The sequence below is a fragment of the Castor canadensis genome, chromosome 4, assembly GCF_047511655.1.
Source record: "Castor canadensis chromosome 4, mCasCan1.hap1v2, whole genome shotgun sequence".
Classification (NCBI taxonomy): domain Eukaryota; kingdom Metazoa; phylum Chordata; class Mammalia; order Rodentia; family Castoridae; genus Castor; species Castor canadensis.
Window position 1 is genome coordinate 91,095,738 of NC_133389.1, and position 15,646 is coordinate 91,111,383.

General features: G+C 34.6%; 1 protein-coding gene across 12 annotated transcripts in view; it reads left to right on the forward strand.

Annotated features, from left to right (window-relative positions):
- Ccnt2 (cyclin T2) overlaps window positions 1-15,646 on the forward strand; it is a 39,150-nt gene that overhangs the window by 10,030 nt on the left and 13,474 nt on the right. For 3 of the 12 annotated variants that reach the window (XR_002212710.2, XM_020168403.2, XM_020168404.2), the window contains exons 3-5: window positions 9,392-9,520; window positions 11,295-11,355; window positions 12,805-12,867. Coding sequence is in view for 11 of the 12 variants with exons in the window: in XM_020168403.2 (XP_020023992.1) it covers window positions 9,392-9,520; window positions 11,295-11,355; window positions 12,805-12,867 (253 nt within the window). In the remaining variant the exon portion in view is untranslated. The other 9 variants (XM_074070622.1, XM_074070623.1, XM_074070621.1 and 6 more) reach the window with 9 other exon arrangements.

The window sequence follows — 15,646 nt, forward strand, 5'->3', positions numbered from 1 at the left end:
CTGAGTAACATGATAGGCACTAACTAGAAGTAGCTATTGAGCCCATGAAATGTGGCCAGTGCACTGAAAACTGCATTATAATAAATTTTTTTTTTTATTATTATTCATATGTGCATACAAGGCTTGGTTTATTTCTCCCCCTGCCCCCACCCCCTCCCTTACCACCCACTCCACCCCCTCCCGCTCCCCCCCTCAATACCCAGCAGAAACTATTTTGCCCTTATCTCTAATTTTGTTGTAGAGAGAGTATAAGCAATAATAGGAAGGAACAAGGGGTTTTGCTGGTTGAGGTAAGGATAGCTATACAGGGCATTGACTCACATTGATTTCCTGTGCGTGGGTGTTACCTTCTAGGTTAATTCTTTTTGATCTAACCTTTTCTCTAGATTATAATAAATTTTAATCAAGTTTAAAAACTCAAATGATAAAATAATTTTCTGTTAGGTACACCTTTTATTTCAGTAGGATCTACATTTCACTTTGTTGAAATAATAAGCATCTGAATTGATACAGTGTCAGTATATCAATTTTGAAGTCCTAAATGGAAATATATAAAATATCACATTTAATATTTTTATTAATTATAGGTTTGGAATAAATTATTTACATTAAAACTAATTTGCCTTGTTTATTTTTACCTGGTTTTTACAAAGTTTTGTTATTTATGGCTGACATTTCTGTTTAACAGTACTGGTATGAACTATAGTTATTTGTATCAACAAATAAAATATTATTTTATAACAAATAAAATTATTATTGAGCTCACACTTTGGTAGTTTGTTCTGTAATCACATGTGCACATTCAGACTGTTTTTAAAACTGAGAACTCTAGAATTTTATAAAAGAATAGTTGGGCTTGGTGACTCAGGCCTGTAAGCCTAGCTACTTGAGAGGCTGAGATTGGAAGAATCTCAGTTCAGAGCGTGATTCAAGGCCAGCCAGGGCAAAAAAAAAAAAATGTTCAGGAGATGTTCATGTGTGAAACTCCATTGCAACAAATAAAATCTGGGTGTGGTGATGTGTTCCTGTCATCCCAGATAGGCCAGAAGTGTAAATACAAGCTACAAAATCAGCACAGCTTGCATTCAGGAAGAGAAGAATTTGGGTAAGATGCAAAAATGTAATGAAAATGATCTTTAGGAAAGCAACAGGATAAAAGTAGGGAGAAATGGGGGATGGGGGGTTCCTGTTCCCTGTGCAGGAAATGGGAATAAAGAGTCAACACCTGGTCAAGTCTACAACCTCTAATCATTACAGCAATGGCTCTGGGTGGCTAAAATGGGAAGATGTCATCTAGGTCTGCTCCCAAAACACCATAACAATGGGTGTGATTTAGGACTTCCCTTTGCTAGACCTGCCTTTCATTCTTTCTGTCCCTGTACCTATCCAAGGAGACTTGCATGCAGCTTGTTAGCATCTGTAAGAGGAAAGCCAATGCTGGTAGCCCCTTTGGGTCTCCCAATAGGGAGACTTTGTAACTTAACATCTAGAAGGAGATGGGTGGGGACTAACTGCGGGCTTTTTAGTTTTTACTTCCTCCTTCCAGTGTCTTGAGTCTATCCCTTTATTTATTAAAATATAATTTCTATGTGTCCTTATCTATCCATCACTCATCACTAACTGTTACCTAACCATGAGGATCACCATCCAGACAAGCCTGGGCATAGATATGAGACTCTATTCAAAAAATTACTAAAGCAAAAAGGGCTGAAGGCATAACTCAAGTGGTAAATCTCCTAGCCGTTTCAAACACCAGTACCACTAAAAAAATGGGAAAGATAATTGTTTTCTACTTAAGAATCTGAATAAAAACTGATGTAGATTCATGCTTGGAAAAAAATAGCTAAGAACAGGGAGAGAAAATTCTGAAGATTTGGAAGCCACTCTTTAAATGTAGCGATTCAGAAAGGATACCAAATTTCTTCTCCCAATCCCCTCATTCCAAGATGGGTGTTGTTATTTTATGTTGCTCTAGCTATTTCAAAGATATAACAGGTGACTGTAACATTAGCTGCCTTTTAAAACTCTCTTTATTGGAATATAATAATTCACAAACCATGAAAGATACCCATTTAGAATGTGTAATTCAAAGGGCATGTTTTTGGAATTGTATAACCATCACCACAATCTAAGTTTATAGTATTTTCTTTTCCCCAAAAAATGAAACTACACATTAGCAGGTTGTTCACCAGTCCTTTTCACCTTTCCAACACTCAGCAATGGCTAAATTAATTTCTGTCTCCATAGATTTGTCTATTCTAAATACTTCATATAAATGGAATTGAAACCAGACTTTTGGACTCCTGAGATTCCATATGCCAGGTCAGACCACCTGCCCCTAAGCATCAAGGAAAGAGGCATGGTTAAGGTAGATAAAGGAGCTTTATTGCACAGCTGGGGACATGCTGTGGGAAGAGGCAGAGTTTATCTTCAGCCATCTTTGGAGTCCAGACTGAGCTATAGGTTTAAATAGACAAAAGAACTGGGAGCAGGGGACAAAGGTATGCATAGTTTAAAAGTCCCAGTCACAGGTGTGATCTGGTTGGTCTGTGACTGGTGGAACCCGCAATCTTGGTCAGGTGGTCTGGTCCAGTCCTGGGAAGTTACCTTCTAGGGGGAGTAATCTGGTTCCTGTTTAAGAGGATTACTCTGGTTTAGGATGTGAATTGTCCTCACTGGGAGAGTGGCAGCTCCATGTGACTGTGGTTCCTTGTCATGAAGAGAATAGTTCTGTCCTTTCTGGAATCCAAGGTGATTACAAAGTGACTGTAAAAGCAAAGACAGATACAAAATAGAGGCAGGGATGCCAAGCTTCTCCTGCTATTAGTTAATTTGTAGGCCCAAGGAGTCAGTGCTTTTCAGCAAAAGCAATTTGAGCACCTCTTACAGAGTGGAATTTCTGAGTTGTAAAGTAATTCTAGATTCCAATAATCTTGGGTAGCTGTTGTAAAACCTTTTGAGGAACTGCCAAACTGTTTTCTAAAGTAACCATACCATTTTACCTTCCTATAAGTAATATATAATAACTCCACATCTTTTCCAGTACTTAAAATTATCTGGATTTTTTTTTACAACCATTCTTGTGAATGTGAAGTGCTATCTCCCCCTGTATATATTGTGTTTTTCATTTCTGTGACAATTATTTTTTGTCTTTTTTTGGTATTGGGGATTGAACCTAGGGCCTTGCAGATGGTAGGCAAGCACTTACCACTGAGCTACAACCCAGCCTATGACAATATTATTTGTAACACAGACATTCAATTTATTAATTTTTTTCTATCGCTTGTGTTCTTGATTCATATTGAAGAATCCTTTGCCTAATTTCCTTCAAGAGTTTTATATATTTATCTCTTACATTTAGGTTTGTGGCTCATTTTGAGTTAACTGTTATGTAAAGAAGGAGTTCGTTTTGGTTTTTAGTTTTTTGTCTTTGTTTTTTTTTTTTTTTTTTTTTTGGTTTTGCATGTGGATATACAGTTCTAATACCATTTGTTGAAAAGACTTTGTCCTACCAAGTTCTCTTGGCAAAAGCAATTGTCCATAATTAGATTCTTGGTTTTAGCTCATGATCTATTTTGTCTGCCCCTTATGCTAATACTGCATAGTCTTGATTAATTCAGCTTTGTAGTAAGTTTTGAATTCAGAAAGTATGAGTCTTCCAACTTTGGGGGATTTCTTTGTTTTTTGGGTTTTGGGTTTTGGTTTTTTTTTTTTTTTTTAAAGTTTATTTTGGCTATTCTTGGTCCTTTATCTTTCCATATGAATTTTATGATCAGCTAGCCAGTTTTAACAACAACAACAAAAAAACCCTGACGTTTGGATAGAGATTATGTTGGATCTGTAGATAAATTTAGAGCACACTGACTCCTGTCTTATTATGATAAGCCATCTGAGGGAAAGTGACCTTTTGTAAAGTTTGTGTAGCATATTTGAAAAAAATATATGATGTTAATGTCCTTATTTCACAGAGTATATCAGAGTAGTATTTTCGACTATCGTGAACTGGTAAGCACTATGTCTGTAATAAGGGAGTATAGAGATTTAACTATAAAATGCTAAATATACTTTAAACTATAAGTTGATATTTTTCATTGTAGAAACAAGAGTCATACTTGCTGGGGTGCTCCCAAAGAGAAAACTTTTAAAATGCTAGGTTGTGTTACACATATTCAGTATATATCATTTAAATGTAGTACTCTGTGGAAATCAGTCCTTACTCTCTTAATTAGTATTACTTTTTAGCAATACTGAATACTACTATTTTTTCAGCCTTTATTAAGCCACCTATCTTTTAAATGTAATGAAATGTCCTAAATAACATCTAGCCCAAAGATTGTTTAAATTCTCTATATAAATTTTCTTGTGTAGCAGTATTTCACAAATAATTATGATTGAGAAATAACTAAAATGCCAAACTGAGTTAATGACATTTTCTGTTGTTTTCAGTGCAGCAAAATTAAGGATGTAAACCACTTTTTAACATTACATTGTAACTTTTGTTCAGTTGACTCAAGCTTGGTAAACTTTCCTATATTGACAAACGGGCATTTTGGTTTATCCCACTCTTTGTTGTTGGTGGTGGTGGTGGTGGTTGTTCCTTTCCTGTCTTATCTCCATATCTAAGTTATACTTCTTCCCTTGTTTATTCTAATACCTCCCTGTGTGTCTTAAGCTTATACCTCTGCCACTTCCCCTAAATGGGAAAGTTTAAAGGCTATAGCCTTTGGCAAGTAGTTGCTAGATGTTGAGCTATAAAAACTAGAGCTAGCTGAATACTTACTAATGAAGCCCCTTTACAAGGCACCGAAAATAGTTATTGTAGTCTTAGTTGGGGCTTGATGGGGTGGGGAGATGTGTGGGACAGTTAAGGGACCGTGGAAGAATAGAACCCAAAGATGAAACACAGAAACAGAATAGAATGAGGTTGATAATAGCAAACTTGAAAACCTTTGCTTCTTGAGCTTTTCTCAATTAATAGGTTTAAAGTTGAAGAGTAATAAAGTAGCTGTGACTGGTTATTAAACACATGTGCACCAAGATTATTTTTTAGAATGGGGATGAGAGTGGATTCATTTGAAACTGACTGATGCATCCATCTTCGGTGACTTAGCAATTACCCAAGCTTTTCGTTAATTCAACTGACCTTGCCTCCAGCTATCAAGGTTGAAGCCAACATTGGAGAGTGAAGAATGTCAGCAGTGAGGGCTTCATGGCAGAGAGGGGAGACAGCGGCCAGGAATGGGCAGGAGGAGAACAGATGGAGAAGGAAGGGAGTCAGATCAAGAGGTAGGAATGGAAACAAAGGAATAGAAGAGGAAAGGGGGAGAAAGGAATATGGGTATAAACCATTGAAGTAATGTCAAGTATCATAATTTCAGTGTTTGAATGTGCTTAGTTAGGACTCCAACAAAAACTGGTAAGGCATTGAGCTTACCTGAGGAAGAAAGGTGAGCAAGAAGATGGAAGTTTTTTAAATAGGCATGTTAAATCACCTTTTAAATTTAAGATCAACACTAACAAATACATAATTTAATTTTTCAACATAGTAATATTTAAGTTATAGTCCCATGAGGCACTGTTCTAAGTGCTTTACATATATTGGTTCATTTACTCCTCACCACAGCTTCATAAACAGGTACCATTTGTCCTGTTTCACACCTGTGGAAATAGCCACAAAAACAAGTAATTTGCCTAGATTAGTCAGTTAACAGAGCCTGGATTCCACTGAGACAGACTGACTACTTCACAACATTTGGACTCCTCCCTGCTATCTTCCCCTCTCCATGTTTTAATGGTATATTCCTATAAAAGTTTGTCTCATTTTGAAAATGTGGCATTCCCTTGAAATAGTTGTACCATCTGCTAAAGTCTGAACACTTATTTAAAAATGAACTTCTCTTTACTTTTCTTTCCTTTAGCTGTAGTAATTTGAGAACATTTATTATTAAACTAGGTACCAGAACACTAAAACAGATAGTACATGGTCCCTGTCCCCAATGAACTCAATCTCAATTTACAATTGTTTGGTCACACAAACCAAACTGATTACCATTACTCCTTCTCTAATAATATTGGTGTGAATTCTTTGGCTTTGAGCCAAGTTTGCATGTGCTAATAAATGTTTATTGCCTTGGCTCACCTTTAAAAGGACAGACCAACTACTAATATTTCTATTACCCAAAACTTGGAATTTTTTAAGCCATATTTAAGTCAGCCTTCTATGCAAGCAGTAGTACCTAGTTTGATCACCTTTCTTAGTCATCCTTAAAATTAAGACTCATATGGATATTCACCAAGTATCTATCTAAAAGGTGTTTTGTTTTGTTTTGTTTTTACAGCCCTGATGGAGTAAAATGTTTGCAGGCTGTAGAGGAGGAAATGTGAATGGATTTAGTGGATTTCTCCAGGAACTTTGGAAGAGTGTTGGGTGTTAGTGTTGCACTGGAGCAGGATGAGAATTGATCCCTGTTTAGAGGGAACAAAAAGACTCCTTTGAGGAGTGTGGGTAAATAAACCAGGAATCTACCCTGAAGATAACTGTTTGACTCCCTGGATACTTAATTTTTTAAGTTATTTATAGAACTTTAGAATCATTAGTATTCATTCTTTGTTTCCTTTGAGACTATCTTCTAAGCAGAAAAGCTGTATAATTTGAAGTTTTCTTCATATTGAGGCTTAAGATTACTACTACTACAAAAAATATGAAGAGAATGAGCTATTATTGGGAATCCTGTGAGAGTTTGCCAAGAAAAATTCATTGGAGGCTTTTTTTATAAGTACTTTTTTGGCAAATAAGAGTGAGTCATCTGGCAATTAGGAAGGAAATTATGTATTAAATTTGGTCTAATTTGAATTTTAATTTGAGACTTGTTTCATGCTTGATAGTTGTAGCATTTGAAGGCTAGATTCACTATTCTTTTAGAAATGAGTGAGATAATAAATCAGAGATTGTGAGAAACTGAGGGTGTCTTCATTTTGAGTGTTTCTTGAGTTTCTTGCATGGGCATTGGCTCTTAGATTTTTATTGTGGCATTTGGAATACTTTTATATTTGATATTGGTGCTTTTATTAAATTACCTACATCTCATATATTCAGCAGGTATTGAATAGCAGCCCCACAATACTAGACAATGGAAACACAAATGAATAACTGTTCGCACTGTTTCCACTAACTTACTCATTTGAGCATTCTTGATTTTTTAAGCTTTTTCATGCTATAATTAAAAAGAAAAAATAATTTGGAAGTCATTGGTGAAATTACTCAGTCCATTTAAGATAACATTTCTGGTTGTTGAGAATAGTGTTAGCCGGCTTTCTGTCACTCATAAAAGACAAAGTGCAAAGGTTGATTTTTGGCTCATAGTTCTGGCCCCCTTGCTTTGGGTTTCTGGCAAAGGCAGCACCTCAAGACAGAGTAAACCACTTAGCTCATGATCAGAAAGATCAGGTTCCACAGTGCCTTGGGAGCATGTCCCCAGTGACCTGAAAACCTCCCCATAAGGCACCCACCTCTTAAAAGTCCACAGCACCTTCTAGTAGGGCCACCTTGGGGACCAAGCCTTCAACACATGGACCTTTGGGGGAGAGTCAACATCCAAACTATAATAGAAACCAATTTTTTTTTTAATCTTAGGTGTGTTTTAAAGATTTATATTACAGAAAGAGAATTCCTTCCAACCATTTTTACTCTACGTACTCATCTACAAATGCAACTAAACTAGAGAAAGTCCCTTTCAGATCCACAATCTAGTAACTAAATTTCATTTCATGTCTTAAAAATTCTCAAAAGGAAATGATCTGCCTTCTCTGGTATCAGAAATTTTCTTAGGTTATACCCAAATCAATTGTTGATAACATTTATGCCTCTCTTCATCCACCTCCCCTTTGGCATTATTAATAGAGAGAAAGAGAGAGAGCGAGAGAGAGAGAGAGATAACTTCCAAAATAACAGTGAATCTCAGATATTTATCTCTCAAAAAATAGGTACCTGAATCTTGATATTTAGAAATTAGCTTTCTATAAGACAATTTTTGTATAATTGTAAAACATTTGAGTTTAAAGTATGTCTCATTTCTGAATTAACAATTATTTGGATTATTACTAATTTGGGGGCTTAATAATTCATTCAAATTCATGTTCCTCTGTCTTACTGCCTTTGTAGTGCTTTGTTCTGTACCTCTGTCCCAAGAACCTAACTTACTAAACTAAAAAATAATAATAATAATAATAAAGGAAAATTGCTATAGAAAGTTTCTACTCTTTATTAGGTGTTTATGGGTTTTGGGGGTTTTTTAACTGCTTTTATTGGTGCTGTAGTGAAGTAATAAAGATATTAAGTAGCAGGTTTGTTGTGTTCAGATTTCTTTTCTTATTTTGCTCTGTGGGTCCTTTTTCTGATGCTTTTATACAAGATTGTGTGGATCCTAACTGCAGTGTTGTCATTGCTTGGTTTAAAGGAAGACTAAGAAATGGGAGCTCTGTATCAAGAAAATAAAGGGGAGAAAGGTTGGCAGAGTGGTTCAAGCGGAGAGAGTACCTGCCTAGCAAGTGTGAAGCCCTGAGTGCAAACCCCAATGCCACCAAAAAAAAAAGAAATTATTCCAACTTGCCAGGTGGCTCAAGGTGTAGGCCCTGAGTTCAAACCCCAGTACAACAAAAAAAGGGGGGGGGTGTATAGTCTGATTCTTTGCCCACTTTTTTTTAAGCATCATCGTCTTTCTTGGATAGTTTTTCCTTTAACTCCACAATATGCAAATTATTATTTAAATTTTATTTAGCTGCTATAAATCGTTTCCTTTTTCCTTTTATCTACTTGAAAAACAAGTAAAATACATTTTGTAGACTGGGATAACTAGTTCTATTTAATAACTATAAAAATTCTTATAGGGTGCTCAGTAGTAGAACTCATACTGAGTATGTACAAGGCCCTGGATTTGATCCCCAGGACCAAAATAAAAGTTCTTAAAGTCAGATCCAGCATGGAGGTATATAGCTATAATCCCAGTTATACAGGAGGCAGACCTAGGAGGATCTCAGTTTGGGACCAGACTAGGCAAAGTTAGCAAGACCCTATTTTGAAAACAAGCTGGGTGTGAGGGTGCATAACTGTAACCCCAGCTACTTGGGAGGTAAAGGTCAGGAGGATGACAGTCTGAGGCCTGCCTGAGGAAAAGCACAGACCCTGTCTGAAAAACACAAGCATGAGACCTTGAGTTCAATCCCAGGTACAGCAAAAAAAAAAAAGCTTTTATATCAATCATAGCCCAACATATGATTTGTAATATTAACTATACATTCCTTCTTTATATCTGACCCTTTAGAAAATAAATAGAGGGTTTTCCCAAAATGTATTTGATTTTAAATGACCAATTTTTTTTTATCTTTGCTATAGATAATATCACCTACTGCATTATTTTTGGCTGCAAAAGTGGAAGAACAGGCTCGAAAACTTGAACATGTTATCAAAGTAGCACATGCTTGTCTTCATCCCCTAGAGCCACTGCTGGATACAAAATGTGATGTATGTAAAAAAGTTAAGCTTTTGTTCTTTATAATTTAAATGTTTTTATAATATAGGACTAATAAAAACACAATTCAATTAATATTTCCTTCTAAATGCTATTTATTTTTATTGCCACTTTAAGACCATGCCAGGAAGCCATGTGGCAGAAACATTTTGATGTATGTTCATAATTTGGATTTTAGGCTGAATTGTATAAGTCATATTGCTTGATTCAAAATTACTTTGAAGTATTTGACATTTAGTTATTTATCCTCACAGTAAACCTTTGATACGCTTGGAGAATCAGTCATACCACCTGCAGTGGTAGGTTACTTGAAACCAAAAGATAACTCTTAAATGAAACTGTTTACAGATGAAGAAATAGAAAAATTCCAGTTTACCTCTAGACCAGTAATTAATCTTTGTAAAGACTTGAGCCTATGACATCTTAAAATGGAATCTAGAATTGTGGACTTTTGAAATCACTTCTGTAGCATCTTTATAGATGAATTATTTAGCCAGGTACCTTTTCCTACTGAATGACTGCCAGATTATATTCAGTTTGCTTTAGATCAAGTTTAAAGTCCAGGTTAATTTAAGCTCTGATAGAAGTATATCTGATTTTTATTAGTGATACACTTTATCGTAGATGTTAGCTTTAAGGTTGGCTATAATCAAATTCCTTATTACTGAATGTCTATTGTAAATACTATAGATATTCAGTAATTAGAGAATTTGATTAATCATTCAACCATAGTTCTTACACTTCCTATTAACTTTACAAACTCGGTTATCTCAAGTGAATACTAGAAATTGTGTTTTAAAAATCGGCTCAATGACCTTTCAAAATGGGGCATAAAATTTCTTTCTCCCCTGGGTCAGTTGTAAAATTTTTTGTCTTGATTTTGTCTTTCCTAAGGAGGGGAAGTTAATTCTAAAAATAACTCACTGATTCATCTTGACTTTTAAGTAATTACCAAATTCAGTGTCGTAGATTTTGTAAGACTTTCTTTTTTTGTTGTTGTTGTGAGTGTGTTTATTCATTTATTCATAAGTGCATACGTTGTTTGGGTCATCTCTTCCCCTCTGCCTCCCCACCCCAACCCCCCCTTGCTTCCAGGCAGAATCTGTTCTGCCCTCTTCTCCAGTTTTGTTGAAGAGAAGACATAAGCAATAATGAAAAAGACATAGCATTTTTGCTAGTTTGAGATAAAGATAGCTATACAGAGAGATTCCTAGCATTGCTTCCATGCACATGTGTATTACAACCCGAATTGGTTCATCTCTACCAGACCTCTTAACTACTTCCTGGTCACCTTCCCATAGTGGCCTCTGTCGGTATAAGATTACTTTATCTCCTCTGCAGTGGGCACATCAAACACTTTCAAGTTTTGGGTTTCCTTCCCTTTTCCTATTCCTCCTGTACTTGTTCTCCCCTTAGCATATGACCCATGTCCAGTAGTAAGACTTTTATTAAAGATATTTTTAAGTTTAATGTTCTTAGTTGGCTTGGTGTTTCTGTCCTTAGGGTGTCTAGAAGCAGCAATGCTTAGATAAAGTTTTACCATTCACTTTTTTCATTTAAGCTATCCCTTTTCATATTACCTTTATCTGTAGTTTGTTTACTTTTTTGCTTTGTTTATATTTCCTATATTAGAAAGTCATTCAGTTCAGACTTACCACAAAATAGTTGTTCTACTATTTTGAATAGTAGAATTTATTTACCTCATGAAGCATAACAGTCAGGTTAGTAGTGTTGTGTTTATCTAAAGCATTTTAATATTTTTGGCAGGCTTACCTTCAGCAGACTCAAGAACTGGTTTTACTTGAAACCATAATGCTACAAACACTAGGTATGTGTCGGTAATTTTGCATTCTGTAATGTGGTATTCTACATAAATATTTCTAGAATAATTACATTATTGAAAAAATAAGTTATTTTAAAACATGTTTTGGACCAAAATAATATTACCTGGTTAAAAGGAAACCATTTTTCTAAAATTTTAATTTCATTTTGCATAATTTAACAGTAAATAGCCTCTATGTGATTTCTTAGGTTTTCAGATAAAGCTACGCTTCACTGTGCATTTGCACAGTAGAATAAAATAGTCCTTTAGGGTGGTTGCATTTGGTGGTGATGTGTACATATATAGCAGTCCTTACTATTTTTAATTCTGTTCTGCAAGTTACTTCTTATATGCAATGTTCATTTACTCTAATCTTTTTACTAGTGAGGAAATTAGGTCTAAGAAGATTGAATTGTCTAAAGACATATTATTACTTATAGACAATCCTAGCAGGGTGTGTTAGCATAAGTAGGAGCTTTGGGGAGTTTAACTCTGTGGGCTTTTGACTTGCTTTGTAAACTTGAGCAAAGTTCCTGTACTGCTATACCTCCATTCTATAGATGTGAAGAAATACAATGTCTGCTTTACATTGTAAATTTATTGCTTTTTATTTAGTACTGCATTCCCAAATTTTGAATAGAAATATTAAGTATAGCTGCCCATCATGACAGATTTTTTTTTATTATAAAAATTGCTTTCTTGAAATGCATGTAACAAGTTTCTGTAAGTTTCTGTAAATAAAAGTGAGGATTTATTGCCTCCAAATCCAATTATTTATTATGTTATTTCCTCATTATAAAGTATTATTTTGCATGCCCAATTACATAAGAAATGTGGATAAACCACACAATCCAAATTGCTTTTTTTTTTCCCCGCCCCTGCAAATTACTTTTTTGCTACTTTTATTCACTTACTGTTTCTTAAGGCAGATCACTAGATGTGATCTCCCCTTTTAATAAAAACAAAAACCTGCCATACCAAAAGAGTTGATTGGACATTGGAAGCTTTTCAACATTTTATCTTTGGTTTTAGAAACAGTGATTTCAAGAATTGTGACACCTACATGGTTTGCATCTTCTGAAACAAGGATTTGCAATATTAAGAAAGTTAAATTTCCTGCTTAAACTATAGGACCTGCTTTAATGTTATTGACCATGACTTTAATTTGTTTTTAATTGAGGATAATCCCAAATTATAATTCTGAATTTTGAACCAAATTATCTTTGATCATCAAATAACTTTGTCTATTTTCCTAACTGAGACATTGTACTTGAGAAAGTTCTCATTTTCTGAAGTTCAATGAGCATATCATTGATAAGAGACTTTAATTTTATTTTTGGATTTCTTTTAATAATGAAAACTGTGTCATAAATTTGCGGTTGTGTGGTGAATGGCATTTCTCAGGCAAGTATTATAGTGGTAAGTAGTTGGGAAAAAAAGTGCTTTTCATTTCAGGTTTTGAGATCACCATTGAACACCCACACACAGATGTGGTGAAATGTACCCAGTTAGTAAGAGGTAAGAGATCTTTGAAACTTTTTTTTTCGTCTCATCTCTAATTGGTCTGGGGGCTCTTTTGTTCTTCTAGCCTTTTATTAGGTTTTATTAAAATTACTCTATATCTGCCTATTCATCTACTTCTATTTGTGGTTCTTCCCTTCAACTTGGATGAGAATCCCAGTTCATTGAAAAGTTGGAGGGAATCCAGATATTAGCATCCTGTGTTTCCCCCCACCCCCCACTGGGCTCTGCCAGTTCCATTTTGGTTCATTTTTAAGATATAGGTCATTAGTGCATTGATGCAGAAAATGATGCATTTCTGACTTACCACTCTTTACCAGCTTCATGAAAAGTGGTAACAGTTTAAGAATTTTGAGACCAACTTCAAATCTGTCCAATGAAAATTGTCTTTGTTAGCAAATGTGTCATGTTTTTAAATAGTTTGCCCGTATTCAATTAAATAAAATTTTTAAAGTTCTTTAGTATTACTAAAAAATGGTTTCCTTTTTGTGTATAATGAAGAAAACATAATAAAGCATGATATATACAGCTGGTGGAGCCTGTTATCTTTTATAAACAGAAATAGGAAGTTTTTTACTACTTGCTTTACTGCATGTAAATCATGATACATTTTCCTAGTGCTATTAATGAGTCGTATGTATTGTTATAGTCCAAGAAATATTTTTTACAGTTGCATGTTGTGCTGCTTTTTACTTCTGCTTACCTGTTTCCCATTTGAGTTGTTTATGTACTCATAGCAACATCTTAGGATCTTTAGTGTGCCTTTTTCTCTTTTTAAAAATGAAATTTTGCAGTTTCATTCTGCCCCCCAGGTTTTTTTAGGTTTGTTTTAAACAAAATGGGTAAAACTTTTGAAGACCTTGTTTTGCTTTTATTGTTTACCTAAATATTCTTATTTTATTCATTCTAAATTTAGTTCATTGTATGCCAAAATATTATTTTAAAAAAAATCTTTAGGCATATAACTAATATCCTTATTAAAGAAATGGATTTCTAAAAATCTCATTTAATATTTTTGGATCCCAGTGACATTATCACTAAATCACTTTGTAAACTAGAACCTATTTAATTATGGCTCCTGTTCTTCATAATTATATATTTTATAGTACATTCTCATTACTAGTAGTTGTAGATGTTGAATTAAGAAAAATTACTTAGTTTTGTTTTCCTAAAATCTTTAAAGTGAAAGCTAAGCTTTGCAAGAATAATAGAAAGCCATATAATTTGTTCTAAGTTGAGAGCCTAATAAAGACTTTAAAGGACAATATTATCTAATATTGCCTTAGAAGAAAATAAAAACCATTCACAAGGACTACAAACTTGATATATCATCCAAAATAAAACATTCAAAACTGATTTGTTGTTGGTAATATTTAAAATGTGACATCCTTAAATTTGAGTACAAACCATGCATGTTTAACTTCACTTGTCAGACTAATGTAGCTGCATTTTATCTGTTACTCCATTTTTTAAAATGTTCTTTTGTGTTGGTGTCTTGTTTTCTTCTTTTTTTTTTGTTAACAACTTTAAACTAACAAAAGACCATTTTTCTGTCCATTTTTTGTTGTACAGTGACTATAGATTATTGAATTTAGATACATTTCTTAGGTAAAAATATGCTATGGCAATTTAAATTTTTTTCCTTTTTCTGTATGTTTTGATTCTTTTGGGGAAGGGCTAAATAAATTTCATGTCTGTAATGTCATCATCCCCCCCACACCCCCAGAGATGAGACAGTTGATATTATGCTACGGAATTGGCTATTGTCATTTCACAGGGACCTTTCACTTCTGTGATTTCTCCTTCCCTCCCCACCAGGAAAGAATGCCATACTTAAGTCACACTGCCTCCAAGACTTCTGATGCTTTGACACTTCCTTAGCACAACTCTGCCAAACCCAAATCCCTTTTGTAAAACTCTTATGTTGATGATCCACATGGGGCAGCAGAGATTAACAGGTGCCATGAATAAAAATAGGAGGGGGATGGAGTTGAGGTGACTTGATCCTAGGTGAGCAGTGATTATCGATGTAATTGGGGGGAGAAGGGAGACTATAGTAGCAAGGGCATTCCTATTGGGAAGAATTATCAGTCAGGAGAATGGGAGGGCAAACTGTTTTCAGTGTCTTAAGAAGCTAGTTAAAAATTGCTTTTTTTTGTTGGGGACCAGAATTGAAACATCCTGATTTCCCTTAGAATACTTGTATCTTTTCTACACGTTTTCTTTAATTGGATTCTGTAAATTTTTTTAAAAAAAATAATACAGCGGAGCTTCCTATATCTACACCCTTATGTTTCTAGGTTTATTCTGTTGATGCTTAAATAGCATGATGAAGGAACTGAGCAGGTTGTGCTGAGTTTTGGGGGTGGGGGTCTATTTTGTTTTGTTTTATTTTGATGGAAATACTTAAGCCAGCTTAAATATGACTGAAGATTAAGTCTGGCAGGCAAGTCTTTGTATTTTGTATTAGACTTCAAAACTCTTTTCTTCTTCTTCTTTTTTTTTTTTTTTTTAAATCCAGGAGAATGCTTTATTTCAACTTTTAGCTGACTAGATGCTTAACTTAGTAACAAGTTTAGCCCTTGTAACTGGCTAGCTAAAAGCAAATCGGCTTGTTTCTCAGATCTTTGGGGGATAGCAAGAAACATTTGAGTGAATGTTGTTGAAGATTTTCAGTAGTATAGAAAATGATGGCGCTCTTGTGATATTTGTAAGTAGTAAGTAAAATTTACTTTTTGTGTACAAATCTTTGAAGTTTTGTTGTGTTGAGAACTTT